Source organism: Pelodiscus sinensis, chromosome 5 (assembly GCF_052426305.1).
Source record: "Pelodiscus sinensis isolate ZL-2025 chromosome 5, ASM5242630v1, whole genome shotgun sequence".
Lineage (NCBI taxonomy): Eukaryota > Metazoa > Chordata > Testudines > Trionychidae > Pelodiscus > Pelodiscus sinensis.
In genome coordinates, this window is record NC_143056.1 from 92,451,562 (window position 1) to 92,479,435 (window position 27,874).

At 40.9% G+C, this 27,874-nt stretch overlaps 1 protein-coding gene across 1 annotated transcript in view; it reads left to right on the plus strand.

Annotated features, from left to right (window-relative positions):
• Window positions 1–5,093: 5,093 nt before the first annotated feature.
• Window positions 5,094–27,874, plus strand: part of SLC17A6 (solute carrier family 17 member 6) — a 59,789-nt gene continuing 37,008 nt past the window's right edge. The window contains exons 1-3 of the mRNA XM_075927750.2: window positions 5,094–5,751; window positions 8,645–8,897; window positions 10,315–10,433. Of these exons, the coding sequence (XP_075783865.1) occupies window positions 5,666–5,751; window positions 8,645–8,897; window positions 10,315–10,433 (458 nt within the window). The 5' untranslated portion in view covers window positions 5,094–5,665. The remainder of the gene's footprint in view (window positions 5,752–8,644; window positions 8,898–10,314; window positions 10,434–27,874) is intronic.

Here is a 27,874-nt window from a genome sequence, read left to right on the forward strand (position 1 = left end):
AACCTACTAACAAAACTATATTATAAATCAGTGGTTCTTGACACAATGTACACATGCAGCTGGTAGCCCAGTCAGCACATAGCTGTAGTCCAGATGACCTTCTCATGGCCATACATCAGTATACATATTGTGTGGGTGTGGGCCACATGAACATAGAGAGCTGCGAGAACTGCAGTGGTAAAAAAGGTTGAGAATCACTGTTATAAATGCACAGGAAATAGATGGCTATTGGTTTAATGAGCTATTGTTTCCTCCAGACACAGTCTCCCTTCCATCAATTTCTCTGCCTTCACACTTCCAATATGGCCTGAGTTCTTTCCAAGAGAGATTACGGTTCTTTACATCTCTTTGGGCTATTATAGTTCCCCAGTACCAAAGGAGGTTAACTGTACCATTCTTAAGGTGAAATCCTAGCTTTACTGAAGTTAATGAACAAAGTGACTTCAAAGGAGCCAGAATTTCAGCCTTAATCAGTGAGCCTTGCTTGCAGGATGTTAGGAATCATTAAAAAAGGGATAGAGAAAAAGACAGAGAATATCTTATTGCCCTTATATAAATCCATGCTACGCCCACATCTGGAATACTGTGTACAGATGTGGTCTCCTCATCTCAAAAAAGATATACTGGCATTAGAAAAGGTTCAGAGAAAGGCAACTAAAATGATTAGGGGTTTGGAATGGGTCCCATATGAGGAGAGATTAAAGAGACTGGAACTTTTCAGCTTGGAAAAGAGAAGACTTAGGGGAGATATGATAGAGATATATAAATCCTGAGTGGTGTGGAGAAAGTGAATAAGTAAACGTTATTTATTTGTTCCCATAATAGGGAACTAGGGGCCACCAATGAAACTAATGGGCCGCAGGTTTAAAACAAATAAAAGGAAGTTCTTCACACAGCACATAGTCAATCTGTGGAACTCCTTGCCTGAGGAGGTTGCGAAGGCTAGGACTATAATAGGGTTTAAAAGAGAACTAGACAAATTCATGGAGGTTAAGTCCATAAATGGCTATTAGCCAGTATGGGTAAGGAATGGTGTCCCTAGCCTCTGTTTGTCAGAGGGTGGAGATGGATAGCAGGAGAGAGATCGCTTGATCATTACCTGTTAGATTCACTCCCTCTGGGACACCTGGCATTGGCCACTGTTGGCAGACAGGGTACTGGGCTGGATGGACCTTTGGTCTAACCCTATGTGGACATTCTTATGTTAGCATCATTTCTAAATTGATTTCTGAATTGCTGAATTTGTAAGGGATAAACAACTCTGAACATCACAGAACTATACTTTATATTATGCTATTTTATTGAAACTTAGATTTTCAAAACCACCAAGGGGGATCTGGATATCTCAGGCTGAATATGAATGTGTGCATAAAAGGGCAGGTCTTTTAAATATCTTAAATGTACATCAACAAAGTTGCAGTTTTGTGGATAGATTCCATCATACAGTACCACTCCACTGGTGGATCTGTATGCATGTCACATAATAAGAAAAGCCAATACATTTTGTAATGAGTGATGTAGCAAAAGCAAGGTTGCAGGCAATCTCTAGAGCAGGTGTTCTCAAACTTTCTGGACTGCAGCCCAACACATTCAATGCAAACTTTTCCACGGACCACCAGTCAACCACACATTATGACAAAATGGGTCCAGGAGGGGCATGGGGGTGCGAGATCTGGGTGGGAGGAAGGGTGCAGGATTGGGCTGGAGCATGTGTGGATCTGGTTGAGAGGTTGGGTGTAGGAGCGGGGGGGGGGGGTGTGCAAAGTCTCAGTGGAGGGAGGTATGAGGAAGAGGGGGGCATTTATTTGGCTCTGTGACCCCTGCCACTCCCAGGCAGCTCCCCTTGCTGCTCCTATTGAATGGAATTCCAGCCAATGGGAGCAGCAGGGAAAACCTCCAGGTGAGCAGTTCCCTGCACTGCCATTCCTCTACCTGCTGGGGGAAGGATAGGGACAGTGGCAGTGCATGGAGCTGCTTCCTCCCTCCCCCCCCCCCCCCTTGAGCTGGATCTGGTCCACGAGGCTCAGGGCTTCCCTCAGCCCACAGAGGGAAGCTGGCACTGGTGTTCCAACCTCATGAGTGGGACAGTGGAGTGCCAGCATGGGCTCCCTTCTGGAGGATGGTTAAGTCCCAAGTCTAGGGGCTACCTGCAAGATGGTTGCCAACCACACATTGAGAACCACTGCTCCAGAGGGAAAAAATATTTAAATTAATAAAAAAATCCATTTAATTCACTTATACACACACTACAGATACGTAATACAGTGCCATGTATATTAGAGACAGAACTAAATTTAGCAAGCTGATTCAGACACCTAGTCAGAGACTTATATTATCAGGATGATTTTTATACATCTCTAGATACTATTTTGATGAGTACTATTAAAAAACCTCAAGGCTCCATGGCTAATAATATGACACACTGAGCTTTGAAAAATATAATCATGAACTTTCAGCTTCTATTTCACTTAATTCATTAAGAATACAATCAGCCAGAAGACATCAGGGAGAATATGCAGTACATGGGCCATTTCAGGCATCCAAACCTGCAGTCTTCAGTCAGGAAAAAAAAAAAAAAACTTCCATTGACAGTTAATGGGAATACTGCCTGAACAAAGTATGCAAGATCAATCATAGATAGAGCTGTCTGCAGTCAATCCCACAAGAAAAACTTCAGGAATGTTTAGCCCACTGGAGTCACACATCATCCCACAATTGTACAATAGCTTCTTTGAGAAGAGAGTGTTTTTACTGGGTTGTTTGAGGAATATGTAATTACTTTAAACCAATGTGCTTTCAGAACTGAAGTTGAAACAATTAGTAGAACTTTCAGTGGGAAATGACTCAGGAAACTACTAATATAGTATACACTAGACATAGTGTACCCAATTCAGAAATACCAATGCAACTATGGATGGTAGCATTTTAACTTGTCAGGGTTGATTGTTAGAGTCTATCTTTATATAATTAAGAAATAGTTCTTTTTTTTTTTTTTTTTTTTTTGTGGTCAATGAAAGAGCACATGAAGCCTCTAAAGCTATTCTTGGGGGGTGTTAGGCTGAATACAGATTGACATTATTAATTATTATTTAGTTCTCCCAAACCAGTAAGCACTCTTTATTGAATGAGAATTGGTAATAGCAGTATAATAGCCATGATAAGGAATTAAATTTGGGCTCAGAGCCCATCCATAGTAGGTAGATTCAGAAAAGCACACTCTTAATTTAAGGTATGTGCTTAATGCTTTCCTGAATAGGGAAATCATTTTTGAATCTGAGTCTAGAACATTTCCCCATTACTGACTGAATTATTTTCCATCCCTTCTGTTTCCTGGAAATTTCTAATAATTAGGTTGTCTTAAATATCTGCAATTGTAAACTGAAACAATGAAGAAACAAGACCCAATGGTCAGATGCAATTATAAAAATTATGGATGGCAATATGGACTCTAATAAATCCTAAAGTTCCTTTCAACAAGTTAAAGGTGAGGTATAAAGAAGACTGTATGATGAAACGTGTGCTGAAGACTAGATCCAGTACTTAGCATGCTGTCTAAAGCACATGAGTGGGAGTAAGCATTTTGTTTTAGAAGCATATAGTTTAAATCTACTTTCTTTTGTGGTACTTTATGGTGCTTTCACATCTTTGAAATAGATCTACAATCTGGAAGCTACTATCACTGGAGTGTTATAAGAATTATCTATGATTTGAACATGCACTGCTGATGTAAAATACCATTGTCCATCCACCAGGGGGCAACATTAGCAAAAAATTTTAAATGATCTAGATTTTTTAAAAATAATATTGTGGTAGGGCTATATTTTAGCAGGAAATTATTCTTTCACCTTCATTTTTAAAATATTTGATTTATATAAACTTTTGTTAGAAAGAAAGTAAGTAAGTGAAAGAGGTTGGAAGAGCATAAAATTATTAATTTCCTTTTTTCTGTTGAATAGATATTGTAATAGAAACTCTCAGGTGGATTTCATATTGGAAAAAGGCCCAACATAAATGTCGTAATGATGATTTAGAAATAAACATTACCTTTAACATGCACAAGCATCCACTAGGTGATTGAAATTGATAAATGACTACTTCTGTTTGCAGTGGGCCTGTGCAAACTGGAAGCTTGTCTCTTTCACTAAGAGAAGTTGGGCCAGTAAAAGATATTACCTTGCCTACATTGTCTTTCTACCCAATTGTGAAAAGATATGAAAACCAAACTCTCAGAATATATGCTGATCACTCAAGTGGTGAAAAAATACATCTTAAAGTTGTATTATTGCATTATTACTACAATGTCATAAAAGGGCAGGACACAAAGGTATAAAATGGCACAAGTATAAAAGTAAAAAACCATGTAGATGTCTAATCTGTACACCTACATTATGATAATATATTAGAGACTTATAACTATAGACCCAGAAATAAAATAAAATCTTAGACAGATTCAGTCTATGTAGATACAACTGTGAGATTAGTTGTATGCGGTATTAATATTACAATATATTTTGCCACTGGGGCCCTGGTTCCCCACAGCGCTATCTTGAGCGAGCTGATCACGTCCTTTATTTACATCAACAGCATCACTGACTGAAGTGCAATAGCCTCTGCACCATGCAGCAAACTCCCTGGCAATGCTCTGGAGTCCTTGCTCTGAACAACAGGGTCAGGCTATGCGTCAGAAAAGGGAGGGAGGGAGGGAGGGAAGGGGAGAACGCGACGCGAGAGTCCAAAAGTAAATTGACAGCGTCTCATAAACTCCAGTTTCTCTGCCCGTGCTCTGGAAAACCTGGAAGGGGACGATGACACCGCTCCTTTCCGGTTTCCATGGCAGCCACTCGTAACCCCCCCCCTGCAATGAATCCGCCCAGTTCCCCATGAAAGTTGGCAGCCCGCGGAGCTCCCGGTTGCGCTCTCCCTGGTGCTGAGAACGCGGAGCGACCAGAGGCAGCGGCGCTGTCCGTGGTGCTGAAATCTCCCCGGCGCGCGCTGGCGCAAGAAAGGGCGCGGAGCAGATTAGACGCTCCGGCCCCCCAGCGCGCGAACTCCCAGCCGACGCTGTGCGCGCTGCACCTGGGGGGGGGGGGGGGGGAGAAGCTGCCGAGGACTTGCGCACGGTGACGAAGCGCTGGGGCTGCTGTTGTCCGAGCGCTGCCTTGGAACGTAGCCCTCAGGTTCTCGCGGGCTGGCACGTGCTGGGCAGTGGGAACTTTTGACTTCTCCTTTGGAATGGTAGAATTAGATGCCTCCCCCGCACCTCTCCACCCCTACAGGTTAGGGAAACGTTCAGCAGAAAACCGGGATTTATTTTAAACCCTGGACCATCTTCTCCTCCAAGTAGAGCCACCCCCCTTCCCAAATCAGCCATGGCACTGCCTCCACCTTCTGCCAATGACTCCTGCACTTCCGAAAAGACTTTCTAATTGTAGCTCCCAACTCTGTTCTAGTAGGAAATCCGTGGGTTGCATGCAGCGGTCTCTCTCTCTTTCTCTCTCTTCCTCACACACACAACACACACACACACACTCCCTTTATCTGGAGACGCACCAATAGTCATTTAATGGGGGGAAAGTTAGAGATTAAACCAATATGAGCGATCATCGCTGTTCATAGCAGTGCCCTGCTCAACACAGAGTAGAGCCCAGTGCAAACCTCTGCAGGAATGGAGCCGGTAAAACAAAGGATTTTGACCCCCGGCAAGGAGGGACTGAAGAATTTTGCGGGGAAATCGCTCGGTCAGCTCTACAGGTAAGAAAGGGCTCTTTCAAGGGGCTGGATTTCTTATTGTAAAGAATGGGAGTCTTCCCTCAGCCTAACATTGCTGGATAAATTTGAGGACTGTATACGCTATGTGTGTACGTTTGGTTGAGGATAGATTCATAGCTATTGATAGATTTTCTTGATTTATCGGGATTCTACAAACTAACGCTCTGCCATTACGCACCAATGGCACCAAAATAACTTTTGTAATCGTCTTGTGGAGGGTGTTTTAAAATCTGGCTTAAGAGATCCTCTCCCCATCTTTCTACCCCAGAAATTTGATCTCAGTTTAAAACCAGAATCCACACTCCTGTATTTGTATTTCAGTTCAATGCAGGACACCCGTACGATCCTTTTCATTTTCCTTATAGAAACAAAATCCTAGGCTATCATTCCTGATTTCGATTAACCGACTCCCTGGTGCAACCGCCCGTCAACGGAAGAAAAACAGAAAAATGCATAAATAATTGATAACCGACCGATCTCTCTCTCTCTCTCTGAAGCTAGGATAAATATATCGAGAGAAATGCCTTCAATTATTTATCCGTCTGCATAGAAAAGGATCGATTTCTTTTGTAGAAAATGCACAACCGCAATAGACGAAATACGAAAGTTAATCTAGCAATAAGGAGTTGACTGTCTTTCCATCGTCTGCAGGTCTGCATATAGAAAGATATATGCAACCACACACCTGAATCGCATTGACACGAAATTTGAACCCTCCATTCCTCGAATGTAGCCACATAAACGGCCTTGTGAAAATCTGGCGACTTTGGTGACCCCAAAATATGTTTTTACGAGAAAACGATCAAATAAAAAATATCGCTTGAATATTTTCGGACATTTTCCTTTAAAACAAGCTAACCCATTCTCCCCAATGTTATTAGATTTTCTGAATAAAGCAAAATGCGGGGATTGTTTTCATACCTACAGTGGATGTTGTTTTTCTCCACCTATGCGGCAATATTGTACACAGGCATTATTGTTCCAACAATAATGTCACCTGATTTACAACTTCCCATGCAATTTTGATAGAAAGGAAATATGAACGAAATCATCAAGGTCAAATTATGCATTTTATATGAATAGAAACTAGTACAGTCGGAGTCTTGAAACATATAGTTATTTTACCACCAGCTCACATAAATTTAATGTTTTAAAACGGACTGAAAAATATAAAATACCTGAAAAATAGAGTATATTAATATGGGCCTCTCGAATACCATGGGAAATGTGTTTTGTTCTCTACGAATTTAACTACAATAATCGAGTTCAGCCATAAATATTCTTTAATAGATATGAAAATAAACCTGCCTCTCTCGATGCAGTCTAGGACTCTAGGTCACTTCTCAACCAGGTTTTTTTTTAAATTATCTAAGTAAGACACTCTTTGATCTTCCAAGGATTTAATTAATATTCCATCAGGACTAACCACACTATAGATAGTCAACCTATAATTGTCTATCCGTAATTTTAAAGTGGAAATAACCAGTTTATTATATCCCAAGATCTTTGCTTTATTCCAAGAAGTATCAAATCAATTCTGTGCGAAAGCTGTGCTCAGATTTTATCATTTAAATGAATCTGTTTTTAAAATATAAAATATACTGTTATATTTTAATTGCATTTTAAGAGGATGGGGATCTTGCAATCTTCCCTCAAGTGAGTAAACCTTCCCCCGATGAGTAAGAAGAGCAAATTCAAATAAGTACGTGCTGCAGGGCATGGCCCATACTTTCGTTATACATCATGTGGATAACGTTTTGGATCTTATCCTGCCAATCGTTATTCACCCATTACTCAGGGGAATTGACCTCGGTTGAATTACTCACCTGCGGAGAATTGTTCACGTGAGCAAGGATTGGTAGGTTTGGGGAGCAAGGCTCTAACAAAATGGAATGTTTTGATGCAGTTTTCAAATAACCTGTTCTTCAGGGGGATGCATTTCTGAGTAGTTATTTTGCCCTTCATTGAACTTTACTGATAATCAGCAACGTGGGAAATATTTTCTCGATAAATCAGCCCATTTTTCCTCAAAAAAACCCATATTAAGACTTCTCTGCCATATAAAAATAAAATGCACGTACATGTTTTGAAACCTACTTTGTGGGTGCGAATGCCAGCATAGATTCGTTATATCAAAACGTGTACACATTAAAGTACTAATTTTTCTTGAGATGTTTACATATAAAACGCTGGGAGCTTCGATTTAATATTTTGCTAAATGTGGAGACCGAAAGCAACGTATAAAAACAGATCTAGACTAATCTAGTTGATGATCACGGTGCAGGTTATTCTTTGCAAATCTAAACAGTTGATGATCACAGTGCAGGTTAAGCTTTGCAAATTCAAGACGTTAGTATTGCCAGGCATTGAGTCAGATGCAGATGGATATTTCTCAAACACTGGCATGTTTCGTTCAAATGTCCAGGACAGCCATTTTGCAGATCTGGAATCAACAGAAATAATAGCTTATCTTTGCAACATTTTTATGCTCCACAAGTAGGATGCATTGTAGAATTCATTCACCTGATATTTATAATGTAATCACAATAGAGTTAAACCTCCAAGATCATTTTTTAGCTCCCAACAAACCCCTTTGAACTCCACAACATGGCGCCTCTGCAGTTGTTGCAGCATATGTCTTCTTAACGCAGCCTACATATTTAACAAGGGGTCTTTAATGCTAGATGAACAATCATTTTCTGTTGCTCCTCCCTCTTTGGGGAGGAGGTGAATAATTATGAATCCCACAGGTCGCTGCTAACAGAACAACTGTTGGGTGGTTTTTTTCAGTCATAGTGACTTTGTCATTCAAGTGACCTATCCGGGAGAGTTGGCTTCAAGTCTCTTGCTTGTCTTTCTCCCTTGTGTTGGGCAGAGTCCTTGAGAAGAAACAGAAACCTGGGGACAACATCGAACTGACAGAGGATGGGAAACCCCTGGAAGTGCCCGAGAAGAAAGCCCCAATGTGTGACTGTACCTGCTTTGGGCTCCCCCGGAGGTACATTATTGCCATCATGAGTGGACTGGGATTCTGCATCTCTTTTGGAATCCGCTGTAACTTGGGAGTAGCCATCGTGGATATGGTCAATAACAGCACCATACACCAAGGAGGAAAAATTATTAAAGAGGTGGGAATCACTCCCCTTTAGTCCCTACACGAGTATAGACCATTATATCCTCAGGGGAGAGCAATAACATAGACTAAAGAATGAATAGAATAAGTAAGACCCCTTTGAACTTTATTATATTTCCAATCATTCTACTAGATAACAATAATAATTAATAATACAATCTAGACGGTTTCCTCCTTCTTCTATCATCTGCTAGTTTCTGGGTAGGAGAATCCAACACTGAACTGCAACACAACCAACCTCATATTATATTTGAACAGAAACAACAATGGTTAGCGTGAGATCAAAATGTGGGTGTGTTGGGGGAGGAGGAAATAAAAGATCGATTATGTCCATTTTGTTATATTGCTTTCACTCACCAAGAAGTCATTCCGTGGCACAAGTGTTTGTGGGCAGATATTTTGCTTTTATACCCAACTTTTGAGACCTTAATCACTTAGTAAACTAAATGCACGTAATACAGAACATCAGAACTCACACACTACTGCAATAGCGGCTGCACAATTCTCCAAAGGAAATGGAGTTGTTTGTTGTGGACCGTTTGGAAATATCAGATGCATGACTTTTGGTTAACAAAACACAAACTCTTTGAAAGCAATCTATTGCCCAGTGAGAAAACATTTTTCATTGTGAAGGGGCGTAGCCATTTGTATATAACATGTACACAAAAATAAGACTAATCTAAGATATAGAAAGGTATATCATATATAAAATATATTTGTGAATATACAAATATGCATGTGTACATACCGCGAGATAAACAGATGTCTGGATACCCTGAGAGGGCGGTTTTCGATTCCCCTGTGTGTGTGTATATATACACACACGCACGCAAATTCAGTGATTCACTTATAATGAGCCAAATATTTTCCCTCAAAATACTGCTCATTTTCCTCATTCCCATGTCTGTGAGTTTATCTGGGATGTATGCAGCAGGCGCCCTGTCTCTGTCTAGACTAGAGAGAGATGTACTAAAACGGGCAGTTAGTGAGTGTGTATGTATAAAGCGAGAGAGTCAGAGAAAGCCTTTTCCCTTCCCACTCCCCAACCTTCCCTAGACTTGCCGGTCTTTCTCTAGGAGATTCAAGGGAATCTTTGGTTCCAAACGTCACATGTTTTAGGGTTCATACTAGCGATTACGAGATATAAATCCTGTGCCTCCTCTCCCCTCCAGCACCGGTACAAGATTCTTGTAGGTATTGTACGACATGTGTTCTGCAGACCAGTTTTAAAGCGACTCGATGATCATTTCTATATCTGACCGGCGAATAAATGGGCATGTTCAACGTTAATCGAAATCCCGCAAATATATTGCTTAGTGTTAAGCTATTATCAATGCGTGCTTTAGCGTGGCCTGCTTTTACATACTGTCTGTTTTCTTTCTCCTCCGTCTCCTTGCGGTTCCACCTGGAAGAAAGCGAAGTTTAATTGGGATCCTGAAACAGTTGGCATGATCCATGGCTCTTTTTTCTGGGGATATATAATCACTCAAATCCCGGGGGGATATATCGCATCCAGACTAGCGGCTAACAGGTAATGACGATCTGCTTCCACTGTACGTACACAGAAACATGTATATTACACATCGGATTGCTGTGGTTAGGCGTTGACTCTGAAAACAGCCAGTCTAATTGCAGGCGCTTTTATAGAAAAGGCAGACGAAGCAGGGGGTCTGATTCGTTAGTGCTCTTCTGCTGATGGTTTCCTACAAGGGTCATCTGTTGAATGCGGAGTAAAGGAAGCTTCCCTCTCTTCTCTCGGCTGTTGGACACCGAGGGGCAATAGCAGACGGGTTCTTTCCTTCGCGAAAACTCGACTCACAGGAACCTTCTGTAGACCAGACCCAATGTGTTAGACTCTGCTTCGCTGCATCAGCAACCTAATACGACTCCAGCGTAACAAATTGGCCCCTGCCAGCATTTGTAGCTGGCACTGCGGTATAGTGAGGCAATAGTTTATACAGCCAGGAATTGTTATTTAACTCAAGTCACATGGGCGCGTCTCTGTAACGGCATATTGCTGAAAAGCATGGGGGTACGGCAATGCGTCAGTGTTTCTTTGCTTTGTAGCTCTGGAAATAATAATCATAAAATCATTTGAAAGGGCCAGAAACAAACATTTAACATCCATGAAAATGAATCGGGCGATCGTTATATTTTATCGCCATTACAATTATTTTGTGAATTTATATGGCTTTTGTGTTTGTTTCTTGTCCTTTAGAATGTATATTAAAACCAAGTGGCTATTATTTTACTTTGCTCTGTTCCCTATGTCACTAAAATTAACACCAGAGAATTTTTCAAGGTTGAAAGGACGCTTGAATCTCTTTATGTATTTAGACGCGATCTTCTTTATAAAGAACAGGGGAAAATAGCAGATATCAGTAGTTATTAATTGACACTGAACTGAATATAATCCATTCTGAATAAAATGGAAGAAAAACATGTTTCAATGAGCTTTGTACAATGAAAAGGAAGTGCAGATGGCGCAGGTTCTTAAAGATTCGTTTCTATGGAGTCTGGCAATATTTCAAGCACCCAGAGTGTGATTCCACCTGTTAATTAGATCCACTGAGTATTCAAGACACAGGAGGGATTCATACCCATCCTTATTGCCACAGACTCATCATCTGGAGAGGTAGGAAAGGTCCTAGTGCCACTCTTCTTGAGAGATGGACTAGTTACAAATGAATATTGAAAAGGAAAATACAGTTTTTGCTCATCTCTGGAGTGTCACATCAAAGGTAGGTCTAGGAGGGTTAGGCTGGTGAGAGAATTTCATTGTATATGTTCTTTTGTTAAAAAAAAATAAGGACACAATATACTTGCCAAGCCCACAGTTTTAATGGAGCTCTCTGCTCCCAAGAGAAGATAAATCAATGAACCGTGAGAATGTGGAGTAAATTGGTGTAGCTCTACTGATGTCCATTTACACCAATGGTCATTTTGGACCATGATTTTAGAAATAAAACAAAAGCACAGTATTGATATATATGGTAACCCAGTATGTTTTTATCTTTTAGTTAAAACATTCCTTTTTCCATCTTTCAAAAAATGGATCAGAAATATAAAAGGCAATTTAAAAAAATTACAATCTAAATGTCCTTGGTCCATCTAAGTACAACACCTTTGTCTTCCTTACTGTGCCAAATCCTGTAATCTTCATTCAGTCCATCATTCACTGATTTTAATGGCAGTTTTGCCTTAATAAAGACTGTAGGCTCTGACCCAGCAAGCCAAATTCATTTTTAATTATCCTAGGGCAATTCCATTTAAGTAATTTACTCAATACAGCTTCATAAAAAATAGAACTGCAATCAGAAGTGGATCCAGTTGGTGGAAAAGCCCTGGACGTCACCAGGAAAAACCCTGTAATGGAATATGCAACCTGGAATATGTGAACTAAATTCTACTCTCCATTACACTGCTGTAAATCTAGAGTAATCTAAGTCATGTCAGTCACGGTAGTCTGTGTTAACACCAGCACAACAGAGAGCAGAATCACGGTCACTGGTTGTAATAGCCAGGGTAATCTTGGAGATAAATTCATCAGTGATGTAAATGTTGGTGTAAATGACACATCCAGTTGAGATACTAGTGCCTTATAAAACATGTGCAAGTAGTTGTAAATGGCAAAGTAATAGCACTTACACAGATTTTACATTCAATGTGTGGGAAACATTTATGTTAATATCACAGGACACAAGTGAAGATATCAGCAGAAAATGTACAGATAAAGCAAGTTTGCACACATTAAAGGTAGATGCTGCCACCCATGTGTTCAATTGAAATAGGAAGAGAAGTGCTACTCAGCGAGGTCTGAGAATCTAGCTTTTTTATATGCACACCATTCCAAGGACTAAATGAAGTCACAGTGAGATATGGCTACTTAGGTGAGGGCAGAATTTAATCCCCACAGAATAGTAATTCAGCGTCAGTTAGATTTGTTCTGCATTCCAGAAGACTTCCAAATGAGGGTTGTTAAAATGGTTAAATGGTTAAACGCCGGTGCTTAACTGTTTAACCATTTAACTTAGGCCTACTGCTTGACCTCACTGCCCCTCCTCACCATAGCTGCATCTGTGGGGCCCCACTGCTGGGGCTGCTTCTGCCTGGTGTGGCTGGATGCTTCTGGTGTTCACCAGCAAGAACCGGTTAACTGGTAAGCATACTGGTAAGCCTCATGCTAGTTAACAGTTAACATCCCTGTTCCAAATCAGCATAAGTTACTTACACCTTATTTCTTATAAGATGTATAACTTAGGGTACATCTAGACTGCAAAGCTTTTCTGGGATACCGGACGCATTTTGACAGCATCCCTGTAAACATCATTTTATTAGGAAAAGGGAAGTTCCGAAAGGTTTTTTTCTGAAATTTGGTCCTGTGTAGACAGGCCACATTTCAGAAAAGCCTCTTTTGGAAGTAAATCATTTCTTTTTCTGATTTATCTTTGTAGTCTAGTCATAGCCTTATCTCCACCATTCTCATCAGTGATGAATTTGTGCAATGGAGTCGAATAGGAAATTTTCAAGAACATGAACAGAATTGTACAGAATTGTACCCAATGCTCAGTTTGTACCTCACTGCCCAATAATGCACAAATTCTCTTTAGTGGGTATAGATTAACATCACTCCATGAACTTCTAGGTGATTGCCTGCTCCTCCAGTAACTGCAGTGTAGCTCCACATGCTAGCTGAAGCACAATAATTTCAACCAGCAGAACATCCATTCAGAAGGGAACCATCACATATAATAATGTGTTTTATTAGGATCCTCATTATGTCCATGTGTTGTATGTTTCTAGGTTAGATGAACATCTATTAGCAATGATCAGATGGTGCTTGGTCATGCCAGGAGGGCAGGGGCCTGGATTTGGTGACTTCTTGAGGTCCCTTTCAGTTCTAGTATTCAATGATAAAGTCTTAGAAATTATGGTTTTTTGCTTGCATATACAGCAGCTCAGAAAATTCTAGTGGCTCTGAGGCTAGGAAACTAAGATCAGGTATGCTTTTTAAATTTTGCAACACAATATAATTCACCATCTTCCACAGAGAGTACTACAGGCTTAGTCATGAGCTAAAGAGAAAAAGATGACTCATTGTCAGAGAGACCAATGGGAATAGCATGAGAGTCAGAGACACACCTAGTTTCCAGGAGTGCCAAGGAGAAGGGGATGGGGAGTCACCAGGCACTCCATTTGTTATTGGCAGGGTGCTTCTGAGCATGCAAAATCTTGCTTGTTTGACATTAAGATTCAGTCCAGCAGCCCATTTTTAGCTTTAATTATGAGGATTTGGCATAGCTCTAAAATGTTATTAATTTATAAAATATGGAAAAATCAAACTTCAGTTAAAACACACTCATGTTCACATCATGGAATTCTTCCTACCACCCATTCATTTTCAGTTTCAGTAGGAGAATATTTCAATTTGTTGAACCAAAACACATTAGCCAGGCCTTTAAAGCTGTCCTCATCTTCAACTCGCCCAATTTTAAAGTGTTTACTGCTTCCTGCCAAGCAAGAATCATCAATGCTGAGCCAAGCCCTTGCTGCTATTTATTTTTCATCTGGTCAATCAATAGGGAGCTTTTTACTGGGATCATGGATTTCTTTGCTAATTGCAGAAATCAAGACAGTTGCTGTGCACTGGCTCATTTTCTACTTTATTTGCAGCCTCAATCTCACATCTATTACCATGAATATAATTCCCAGTGAGTTCTTCGGGTTCACATTTAGCGTCTTAAGACATGAAGGTTTGAATCAAGATTTCTGGTATCTGTTTTATCTATTTATTTTTGTATGCTCGTTTGGATCACAATTACTTTCACATTACAACTGTGAGATTTTTGTCTCCTCAAGAAGTGTTTGTTCTTAAATAAGAAATCCGGTGTCCTTATAATTATACTGATGTTTCAGTTCAAAGATAAATACATTTACAAGACTGACAGTAGTGACACAGTAAATAATGGGTCTTTGCCAATTCAAAAGTATATTTTTGGATCGTCCTCTGTTGACTCCGAAGAGATTTTCAGTTTTGAAGTCAATGGGACTGTTTGCATGAGTAATTGGAGGTGGGTTTGGCTATGTATGTTTCATTCTTATTTGTATTGTTGAAGGGCATTGTAATGTGTTTCTAAGTGCTGGTTATTTCTGAATAATGGCTTGCTGTGTAGACATGCATTTTGTTATTTCGGAATAACTTCAATTATTCCAAAATAATGCGGCTGTGTAAACATACCCATGGAGACTGCCAGGCTGTATTCACAATGAGTAATCCTGTGGTACCTTAGGCTATGTCTAGACTGCAAGCCTCTTTCGAAAGAGAGCGTCTAGACTGCACGTTGAACTTTCGAAAATGCGTCTTGCTTTTTCGAAAGAAAGCATCCAGTGAGTTTGGATGCTCTCTTTCGAAGAAGCCCTATTTACATTGAAGAACGCCTTCTTTCGAAAGAGGAACTTTTGAAAGAAGGCGTTCTTCCTCGTGAAATGAGGTTTACCGCCATTGAAAGAAAAGCCGCGTTCTTTCGATTTAATTTCGAAAGAACGCGGCTTGAGTCTGAACGCAGGTGAGGTTTTTTCGAAAAAAGGCTACTTTTTTCGAAAAAACCCCTGAGTCTGGACACAGCCTTAGAGACTAACAAAAATATATAGGATCATGCACTTCTGTGGGAAAGTTCCACTCCATCAAATGAGCTGGAGTGGAAGGATGTAATCAGCACTTTACAAAATCAGGACAAGTCCCTAAGTGCCAAAAGCTCATCTTTAACAAGGAGTTTGAAATGTTGCATCTCCCTGTATAGTAGTTAAAAGTGGAACAGAAATCTCATTGGCTAGAATGTTAGAGAGATTGCTCATCCCAGAGGACATTCTGGCATTGGAGGATATTAATGTGACGTCACCCTGCAAACACTAGGAGAACAGGAACCTCGGGTTGCACAGTGCAGAGTCCCAAGGCCTCACACTCCCTGCAAGTGACGTTCATGAAAAAATAAAGATAATATTTCCACTGATTAAATGTTAAGATACTAATAGCATGGAGCACAGGGGACCATTCTGGCAGTTTGATGGCAATGCTCTGCCACACATCAGGGCTAACTTTGGTTTCTTTCTCCCCAGATTGTCTGGCTCTGGGAATGTTTTTGAACTAGTGAGCTCACTTCTGGAGGGGATGCACATTGAACAACAGTACTTTCCTCCTAGAGCTAATTTATACCGGAAATGGAAGCAATGAGATTGGCAGAGAGATATATATGTAGCAGGAAGAAATGTTATCATGGTGTAGGGCCCTTAGGGATGCTAGGGCAAAATAGAGATGGATTCCAAGAACTACCCTAGAAAAAATGCATGTGCACAGATATGCTGTAGATCAGTTACAATACTATGCCCATTGATGCTACCATGCAAGATTAGTAGATTCAGGCTTATACGATTTGGCCAAAGGTCTAGAAATGAGCACTAATTATTATTTATTGGTTTTCTTGGAATCACTCTGGATTTCCATAGGATAACAGATAGCAAAAGGCATCCCAAGGAAGTAGGGAAGGAAACGAGCACAAAATCATATTCTTATTATCAGTGAAACCAAGAAAATTCCACAACAGAACTTTGTCAATGTTTCTCTGAATTGTTAAACCAACTGAGTCATAATTCACAATGCAAGTTGCCAATTCAAAGAACTGAAAATCATATTTGAATGCTTTTAAAGGTTTGAATGCCAGTATTTTAGTAGCTCCCCACAAGTGCCTAACATTAGGACTGACTGAATTTCAGAATGTCTAAGTGAATAGCACACCAGGAAATGCTGACTGTTCTCTAACCCTAGCCCTGAGTTTATAATTAGGCCATAAAAATAACTTTTGGCTGAAGCTGATCATGGTTAATCTCAGACCCATAGAGATTTTTAAAACAAATGCACTATACACTGATTCAGATTTTATGAAGAAAGAAAGAAAGAAAGAAAGAAAGAAAGAAAGAAAGAAAGAAAGAAAGAAAGAAAGAAAGAAAGAAAGAAAGAAAGAAAGAAAGAAAGAAAGAAAGAAAGAAAGAAAGAAAGAAAGAAAGGAATTTGTGGGTTGGGAGTTCTTGAGCTCTTATAATTCAAAAATGTCTTATATAGAATTGATGACCAAGATGTATAGGTGTTTTATAACCATGTGGAGGTGGCATGCTCTGGTGCAACAATGCAGCAATTATTTTTTTATAATTAATTTCACTGTAGTGCAGCAGTGATACTATATTGAGAATTTTCTGAGCATTGCCCTTGTACTATAGCCCGGAGAAGCGAATACCTTTTGTTTCACCTATATATCAATTGATTAAAAATACATCATGAAGTGTTAGGACCCAGTTCTGCAAATCTTAACAAATGAATGGTTGTGCTTAAGTCAAAGGACTCAGTCTCCTCTTGAGTCTGACCTCTGCTTGATGCAGTTACAATCATTTATTCTGTGCCAATCCAGACCCATCATTTCTTAGGAGCAGCCTAGCAACTGTGTTACCTTGTGCCACAAGTGCAGATACCCTAGAGGGATTTAAATCAATGCAAGACTGTGATAGTGTAGTGGTGTTCTATCAGTTCCCTTCCCATGTATCCTATTCCCTATACTAGGGGAGTAGTTGGCACACAAGTCAACTCTACTGGGTGTACACCTGCTGGGTGGTCCCACTTCCATCACGATATTCTCCACTGATGAGTTGGAAAATCTGGCTCTTTTGTATCACCTAAGTGGTATAAAGTGTCTGGAGTGTAATGCAGAATCTGGACTAAAATGATAAAATCTCATGACATTGCGTTTACAAAAGCAGTCCCCCACCTTGCAGTAGCAACACTGTCTAACGAGGTGACAAAAGGACCAGAGAACAAGAACTCTCGAGTTCGTATCCTGTACTAACACTGATCAATGGCGGGGAAAAAATAATTTAGGATTCGGTGGCCACATTTAGGCAGGTGCTGCATTGTGGAGGGTCTACTGCCTAATGGGAAGCTACAGGAGATTGATTCTCCCCCCCCCCTCCCCCCAGAGCTCACTGGCACATAAGTGAAGTGAACTGATGTTAACTATTTCCTCTGATGTGTTGGGTCCATGCCAATGGAGAGTGCAGGGAGAGGCATGTGGGCTCCCTCCCAGTCTTCTTGTGGGCACTTTGGAGGTGAATGGAGGGAATACTCCTGTCATTGTGGCAGAATCATACAAGTAGAGAGGAGAGATTCCTTGTGCCTTCCATATCCAATCCCATGCCTGTAACTGAACCACTGCAATGAACCAAAAACACACTAGGGGTGTTGTGGCGATTAGTTATTATTTGTGCATACTGCAAAGATGTAACTATTACTTAAGTGCTGCTGAGTGGTAACTTGAAAAATAGCCTCTATGATCTGTAGTTTAGCTTTAAACTAAAAATGTAATGAAATCCTGAATTTAGTCTTCTTCCACACTCACACCTTCGTGAATGTTACAGAGCGCTGAGAACATGTGATGTCACGTATCTGTTGTGCTGTAACACCTAAGTGAAAACGTGTGGAGCTGTAATATCACTTCAGGTCACCTTCATATTGTTTTGCTGCAGTCACCAAGTAGAATTCTAATAATCTGGGATAGTTAAATTAGGATTTTTAATAGGAAAAAATGAGACCACATTCCAAAGAGGGCTAAAAATCTGGGGTGAAATCTTGGCTCCATCCAAGTTAATATCAAAACTCCCTTCACTTCACCACAGATTGATTTCACCACTGATAGCTAGATAGTGCAAACCAGGATAGGCCCTCTGAAGTCAATGGAGTTATGCCAATTTACACTAGCTGAGGAACTAGTCCCATGTGTGCAATTTCATGCTTAATGTAGAAAAGCAATATATGTGTTTGTACATGCAAATACAGACTTGAACATCCAAGTGACAGTCAGATGCACAACTGGTCATGAGCAGAAAAAAAAAGATCTATTTAGTAATTACTACAGTCATTGTTTGTGAAAATTTAGTTTTTGAAAATCAAATGATAAAAGAGTTGCAAGGCTTCTGTTGATTAAAACAGAAGGTCAGGAGCATTTTAAATTGTGAGTGTTCAGATGTTAGAACTTTCCCTTATGACAAAATCATATCAAATATAGCAGAGAAGATCATGATTTAAAAAGAGAAAGAAATATAACGACATAAGCTTCTCCTTTTCTGTTAAATCCCCTGGGTCATATTCTTAGCTGGTGTAAATGGGTAAGCAGCTGGCCTAATATGTTTTTAGTTTACTTCACAGAATGCTTCTGAATTTCTGTAGGACCTTTGTTAATTTAACTTCTATTCAATTCTATAGCATTTTTTCACGACGGATTAAATAGAAATATACAAAGCAACCTGTGACCTCCTGAATTTTCACAGCAAGTAATCCTTTTGATTCCACTGGATTACTAACCTGAATAAATTGAGCTATATTCCATAGAGATGTATCAATGCATTTCTTCCCAAGAAATCAGAAATGTTTTAATATGAATTGTGGCATTACAGTGAGAGTGAAATAATTATTTTTGTCACTGATCTGTAACTAAATATAATAAATAATACCAATACCAATAATAATAATAATAATTTTAAGACAAATCTTCCTAAACTAAGGAATTCTGAATTCAAAGTGTGAATGAATCTTAATATCTTTCTATTCACTTTTTTGCAGGGCAAATTATTCCACAGTTTTGGTATATAGAAGTAACAGAAGTATTCTTATATCTAACATACAGTATTATTATTTTTAACAAACAACAGATCAGTCGTACTATACCTGGGATATGTAGGAATGTTTTATTTCCGGTTTGTTATGCAGGTTCTATTTCCTGACCTTATAATATAAGAGAACTCCTGAGGCTATTCCTGCCTTCTCCTCACTTCATGTTCATTTCAAAACTATTGAGCTTGAACTGGACTGTGCTTCCAGGCCTCTTCTGTTTTCAGTGAGAACAGCCAACACGGCACAAAGCAACAAGAAGTCTCTGTCACCCCACTGTGTTGCAGGGCCTTTTAAGTACCACTCAGGAGGGTGACTGCTGGTGCTGCTCCCTGTGCCATATGGCTCGAAGTCCTTCCATTTTTCTGTCATGAATGATGAAGCCATTTTCACAATTTAATGATTCCCCAAGGGATTTGGGTGGGGTTTTTTGTTTGATAAAAGGGAGCCTCAGATGTGTGGCAAAATTAATAATGCATCCAAACCTTAATTAGATTGGATTAGAGGGTGAGGGATCAGCTTTTACATATTAATGCTTCACAAAAGGCTTAACATAGGATTTAATATGAGAAGCACACAGACACCGCCCCATCCCATGTACACACATGAATGGAAATAGCCTGTTTCATCATATTTTTTTAAGCTAAGACAAGCAAAATAGCTGTTCTGGCACAGATCATTGAAATGCACTGCTTTATTAACAGGACTAGCCTTAAGTTAATGGATGACCACAGGCAAAACAGGCATTGGGGATAAGAGTTCACTTCTAATTTTGGTGGAAGTGTCCGGTATTTGTCTTGCTTGGCTGCTAAATTTGTAAGCCTTTCTGATATTCATGGAACAATCCAAATTTTATTGAGCCTATTCTGTTTCATTTGAACTAGGTAGCCATTTCAGCAAAGTAATTAGGTGCGTGCTCTACTTTGAACATGAACCTCCTATCCTGGTTTAAGAAATTAAACACATTTATCTTATCCTCATGTTTCCTGAAATACCTTCAGACTGTTGCAATGCTATCATCATGTTCTGACAATACTGAGACATATTAAAGACAGCTGGGAGACTATACTTTACTAATCAATCTTGAAGAGTCTCAGGAAACCTGAAGTCTATCTTCTCTTTCAGTACCTTAGGGGTGTGTCTACACAGCTGCGTTGTTTCAGAATAATGATCATTATTCCAAAATAATGTGAGTGTCTACATGGCAATTCCGTTATTTTGAAATGAATTCAGAATAATGGACAGCTTATTCCAACTTCTGTAAACCTCATTCCACAAAGAATAACGCCTATTCCAAAATAGCTATTTCGGAATAGTGGTAGCGTGGACGCTCCACTGCAGCTATTTCAAAATAGCTCCTCCTCAGGGCCATTCAAAGTAATTACTCCCCAGTGCCTCCTGGGCTCTAAATTGAGGTAGCACATCCACATTAGGGAAGCCTGCCTTGGAATAATTTTGAGGCTTCCCTGTAGTATAGACCTGCTATTTCAAAATAAGCTATATCGGAATTTTTCTTCTGGAATAGCTTATTTCAAAATAAGCATGCTATGTAGACGTACCCTTAGTGAAGGATAAATAAAATGGGATGGGATGAGAAACAGTAAATGGTATAAATCTTAAACTTACAAGAAATTCTCTTTGTCTTTATGGTCAACACTATTTCAACTTGCTGGTGGTATAACTATTCCTCAACTTGAAAGGACTGTGCTCTTATACAATGAATATAAGCATTTAAAACAGTATCACCAAATAGGTGTTTAAGAATTTTTGGACCAAATTAATTCTCAAGACCATGCACAATGCTGATTTTCACTCTCCTGTACAACCTTCTAACCTTCTATGTTTGCATATGGTAGGCAACGTACAGTGATGAATGGTAGTTTGTCTAAATATAGAAGTAATGACTACATCTGAGAACCATATCTAGATCTAATTACGGCTGGATTGTGTCCCCATGCTGCTGCTGAGATAGAACACCCACGCTGGAATTCCATGGGATACAGGGCTCCCTGTAGATACATTGTTATCTTCTCTCTCCTTGGCTCCAAGAATACAAGTATGAGCTTAACTTTAAGCATGCAAATATTCCCATTGACTTAAAGTAAGCATGTGCTTAATGCTTTGATAGACTGTTTTAGAATATGTGACATTCAGGGTCTTTGTAAATTCGCCAGCTTTGAGCCTACAAGTCCCTGCAGAGCATGCAGTAGAGAAAACAAGATGGTTGCACCTTAGTGTCAGGGGATGTTATGAAGACTAGAGGTATCAGTGGGTTTAAAAAGGAATTGGATTAGTTCATGGTGGATACATCTATCAGTGGCTGTTAGCCAAGATGGCAAGAGATACAACCCCATGCTCTTAGTGTCCCTGTCCTGATTGCCAGACTAATCCATTAATGCCTTCCCACAATTGTCCCGAAGGGTATGTCTACACTACCCCGCTAGTTCGAACTAGCGGGGTAATGTAGGCATACTGCACTTGCAAATGAAGCCCGGGATTTGAATTTCCCGGGCTTCATTTGCATAAGCCGGCCGGCGCCATTTTTAAATGCCGGCTTGTTCGAACCCCGTGCCGCGCGGCTACACGCGGCACGGGCTAGATAGTTCGAACTAGCAAGCCATTCCGAACTATCTGTATGCCTCGTGTTATGTTACTCAGCAGTGAAAATATGTTTGCCACCTTCTCTGTGGAGGATAAACTCCTACTAATCTCTATGTAGGCTGTGTAAGTTCTGGATGGACTAGTGTTCAGGAGGTAATGTTGATTGAGTGAAAAGAGATGATTCATCACTTGGGTCCATGATTACACAGTATTCCAACACATAGTTTATATGGGTCACAAATCCAATTTCCAAGGATGGGGGGTGTATAGTGTTGCCGGTATCCTGCCCCTGGGTTGTCCTGGCAAATCCAATGGTTCTAAGACATTTAGTTTATTTCATTAGATTTTCCATGAGTGTTCTGAATTTCAGCCAGAAAGAACTAAGAATGCTGAAATACACTGTAAAGATATCCACCATTTTCTACATGTTTTCACTGATAAGAGCCCCAGTCTTTGCTTAAAATGTCTGGAAATTATGTGAAGAGCACAAAAAGAGAGGAAGGGGATAGTGAATAAAAGTAAACAGAGTGTAATTGTTTGGTATCAGATTGTTTGGGAATGGGTGTAGGGAATGCTGTTTTTGGTGAAAATACTTAGTTCAATAAATATGGGAAGAGTATGAAAAGATAGAGGAATTCCTCTGTCTTAAGGCTTAAAGATACAAGCATGCAGTGGTGAGAAATCCTGGTAATCATGCAGAAATGAATACATGGTTGCATGCCTAAAGTTGTACATGTAGCTGCAGCCATTGCAGGCCAAATTCTGCTATTAGTTATATGTGTATAAATTGCTATTGCGAGCAGCACAGTACAAACACACATGCAAACTCTGCGAAGCACATTGGTTAATAGAGCAGGCAAGATCCATATTAAAAAATGGACAGAAAATAATAATGAAGATATGAGATTGCCTCTAAACTACTCGGTATGCTCTCACATTGAATACTAGGTTCAGTTCTGGTCAGTGCATCTCCAAAGAAATAGAAAAAGTCCAGCGAAGGACAATCAATGTGATCAGAAAAAGGAGAAGGCATCCACATAAAGGGACATTAAAAAGACTATTAGGACTACAGGCAGTCCCCGGGTTACGTACAAGATAGGGACTGTAGGTTTGTTCTTAAGTTGAATCTGTATGTAAGTCGGAACTGGCATCCAGATTCAGCCGCTGCTGAAACTGATCAGTTTCAATAGCGGCTGAATCTGGACACCAGTTCTGACTTACATACAGATTCAACTTAAGAACCCCAGGTGTCCCCAAGTCAGCTGCTGCTGAAACTGATCAGCAGCTGATTCCAGGAAGCCCGGGGCAGAGCAACTCTGCCTCGGGCTTCCCGTAGTCAGATGCTGGTCAGTTTCAGCAGCGGCTAACTTGGGGATGCCTGGGGCAGAGCATCTCGGGTGCTGCTAGGTTGGTCCAGTAGCGCGGCCGCTCCTCGGTGCTACTGGACCAACCCAGCAGCACCCCAGCTGCTCTGCCCCAGGCGTCCTGATTCAGCCACTGCTGAAACTGATCAGCAGCGGCTGAATCAGGACTCCTGGGGCACAGCAGCTGGGGTGCTGCCAGGTTGGTCCAGTAGCGCCAAGGAGCGGTGCTGCGGGACCAACCGGCAGCGCCCCACCTGCTCTACCACAGGCCCCGGGCTTTGCTCCACGTCTCCCTGGTCTGCTGGGGGGGCACTAGCTGTGTCCCCCCCCAGCAGACCAGGGAGGCGCGGAGCAAAGCGGCGGAGGACCCGGGCCAGACCGCGGCGCTTCCAGATCAGCTGGAAGCACCGTGGGTCCGGCCGGATCCTCCGTGGCTTTGCTCAGCGTCTCCCTGATCTGCAGACCAGGGAGATGCTGAGCAAAGCGGCGGAGGACCCGGGGCCGGACCCGCGGTGCTTCCAGATCAGCTGGAAGCGCCGCGGGTCCAGCCCGGGTCCTCCGCCGCTTTGCTCAGCGTCTCCCTGGTCTGCAGACCAGGGAGACGCTGAGCAAAGCGGCGGAGGACCCGGGGCCGGACCCGCGGCGCTTCCAGCTGATCTGGAAGCGGCCACGGGTCTGGTCCCGGGTCCTCCGCCGCTTTGCTCCCCGTCTCCCTGGTCTGCTGGCTCCCGCAGAAGACCAGGGAGACGGGGAGCAGCTTTTCTCGCCCCGGAGGAGGCGGGCGGCGGGACCAGGCGTCCCGCCGCTCCAGTCCTTTGGGGCAAGAAAATCCCCATTCGTAACTGCGGATCCGACATAAGTCGGATCCGCGTAACTCGGGGACTGCCTGTAATTAGTTTAGAGAGGAGATGAATAAGAAGTGACACAATAATCACACACTAAATAACGAAGAGTACTGTAAAGGTCAGTCAGGAGCTGCTAATTAACCTTTCTCCTAATACGTGACCAAATAAGAAATACCTAATGAAACCACCCTTCAACTCTGGGAGAAGGAAATACGTTTAGAAAAACACACTACATTATCATCATGCGGAGCTCATCTTCACAATATACCAGAGAGGCAAACAATGTAGTCGGAAGCTTCAGGGGTAGCTGAGTTAGTCTGTACAGGATAAACTTAAAAAACAATAAATAGTCTGGTAGCACTTTAAAGACTAACAAAACATGTAGATTGTATCATGAGCTTTCGTGGGCACAGCCCTCTTCTTCAGATGTAGTCGGAGTCAGAAAATGGTTAGAATAAAAAGTGTTTAATCTACTATTTCATTAGCTGGGATAAAAAGGAATAAGAGCTATTGATACTCATTCTTCAGGACATAATCAAATACTAAGCACCAGAGTTTCCCCATTATTAAGAAACATTTGGTACTGGTCAGAGTTGAAGACATGAAACTGGAATAGCTATATAATGATTGGAACCAGAATGGTAATAAATATTATGTTACTAAATCCAGAGTAATCACATTCACCCTGATGAAGATAATTTCAGAGAGTAATTGAATTAGTTTGGCCCTTCATGTGAGTTATGATCATAAAATGAGAACAAAAAAGGCTGTAAATTAGAATTGAAGATTGGATCAAAAACTCTGGGGGTGTTCATCAACAGAGAACATGGTCATAATCTATACAGAATGACTCAGACTCATAGACTTTAAGGTCAGAAGGGACCATTATGATCATCTAGTCTGACCTACTGAACAGTGCAGGCCACAGAATCTCACCCACCCCTCTTAGAATAATCCTCTCACCTATGTCTCAGATATTGAAGCCTTCAAATACTTTGAAGGCCCCAACATGCAGAGAATCCTCCAGCTGTGATCTGTGCCCCATGCTACAGAGGAAGGCAAAAAACCTCCAGGGTCTCTGCCAATCTACCCTGGAGGAAAATTCCTTCCCGACCCCAAATATGGCGATCAGCTAAACCCTGAGCATGTGGGCAAGACTCACCAGCCAGACACCAGAAAGTTCTCTATAGTAACTCCATTGACCTATTTCCCACTGATAATGAATGGTCAATTACTTACCAAGATCATGTTCTCAAACCATCCCCTTATCATAGAACTGGAAGAGACATCAGAAGGTCATCAAGTCCAGCCCCCTGCTCTAGGCACAAATGACACAAAGGCTTCCTTTTGTAAAATTTTGGAATAAAACTGTATAACAAAACCACACAATTTGGCTAGGTGAGGTACCCATGGATCTTCCACATGGTAATATATTGCAATACAACTCCACAAAGTATTTTAGATTAAAACATATTGGATTAATTCTAAAAACAGCAAGTGCATCAAGCATGTGTCTCAACTCAAAATAAGATGCACAATTTTTGCTAAGAAAATTGTGTATCTTATTTCAAATCTATTTTGAAATAAGCTATTTGAAATTTGGCACATCTACACAGTGACACATTTTGAAATAATGTGCTATTTTGACCCATCCCTTATCCTTCCTGCAACAAGATTTACCAGGATGGCGAAATAGCGTGCCTGTTATTTTGAAAAATATTTTGAAATAAGAAGTGGCTTTTGTAGATGTACCTTAAGTCAAGGTAAAAAGGTGGGACCAACAGAGACCAAGAGCTTTAGAAAGGTACTTTGAATGAGCTACCCTTGTTCTGAAACATAATCTACTAGATTGTATATGTAAGGACTAATGCATCCGAAAGCTAATGAGTTAGAAAGAATGAGTCAAGGCATTCTGCTAGACCTAGAAGGTTATATTGAGCTGTAAAGTGAAACTCCTGGGCTGAGTTACTCTCCCCTAGATCAATAATTGTCTTCCAGCAATGCCAAAAATATACATTCACATTTCAGAACCAGCCTGGGAACAAACAATGGAGAAGGCAGCTTGATAGCCACAGAGGGCTTCGTCTGGTCATAAGAATCAGAGGAAATGTTGCCATTGTCTTTTTAGGTGGCTCATAGCAAAATAAAGGCCGAAATTATTATGCATTTTTGATTCACAGGATTGTTAAAATCAGCCTTAGAGTTCCACTATACCATTCAGTCTAGCTCTTCTAGGTAATGTCTAGGATCATTCTAGTGACAAGAAGTCCTGTGGCACCTTATAGACTAACTGAAGTGTAGGAGCATAAGTTTTCGTGGGCAAAGACCCACTTTGTCAGATGCATGTAGTGGAAATTTCCAGAGGCAGGAATAAATATACAGGCCAGGATCAGGCTGGAGATGATGAGGTGGAAAGCCCACGAAAGCTTATGCTCCTACACTTCAGTTAGTCTATAAGGTGCCACAGGACTCCTCGTCGCTTTTGCAGATTCAGACTAACACGGCTACCCCTCTGATACTTGATCATTCTAGTGAATCTGTTAAAGGCTATGTCTACACTGGCATGATTTTCCGGAAATGATTTTCCGTTAAAAGCATTTCCGGAAAAGCGCGTCTAGATTGGCAGGACGCTTTTCCGCAAAAGCACTTTTTGCAGAAAAGCGTCAGTGGCCAATCTAGACGCGCTTTTCTGCAAAAAAGCCCCGATTGCCATTTTTGCTATCGGGGCTTTTTTGCGAAAAACAAATCTCTGCTGTCTACACTGGCCCTTTTGCGCAAAAGTTTTTCAGAAAAAGACTTTTGCCCGAACGGAAGCGGCATAGTATTTCCGCAAAAGCACTGACAATCTTACATGAGATCCTAAGTGCTTTTGCGGAAATTCAAGCGGCCAGTGTAGACAGCTGGCAAGCTTTTCCACAAAAGCAGATGATTTTGCGGAAAAACTTGACAGTCTAGACACAGCCTTAGTTTTGGGGTGTTTTGCTCCTTCTTCCACATGTGATTTGATGGATCATGTTGCAAAACAAGTGCAGATCACTGAAATATATTAATGCTCTAAGCCAGATTTTTGTATATTTGTTCCTTGATGCAAACTCAGATGGATTTAGACTTCATAAATGAAATTAGTCTGGAGAAAAGAGGTGGCTTAAATGGTTAATACCTTAAATCCATGATGAGTGAAAAGAGCAGAGCTTTTGGTCCCCCCAAGGTTTTCCATACTAACGCTTGTTGTGTCTACACAGCCCTTTGGCCCATTACTTCCCCATGGAAGTACAATTTCTGTAATCACTATCCATGCTACTAAGAACTTCTCATACCGCCTGCCCTAGGAATAGGGGTTCTTAGTGAATCAGCTGAGGGAAAGGCACGTGCAATTGACAACTAACAATTGTGGGAAAGGTAAGTGTTCAGCCAGTTCACCTCAGGATTTGGCCCAATGAGGAAAAAAACACAG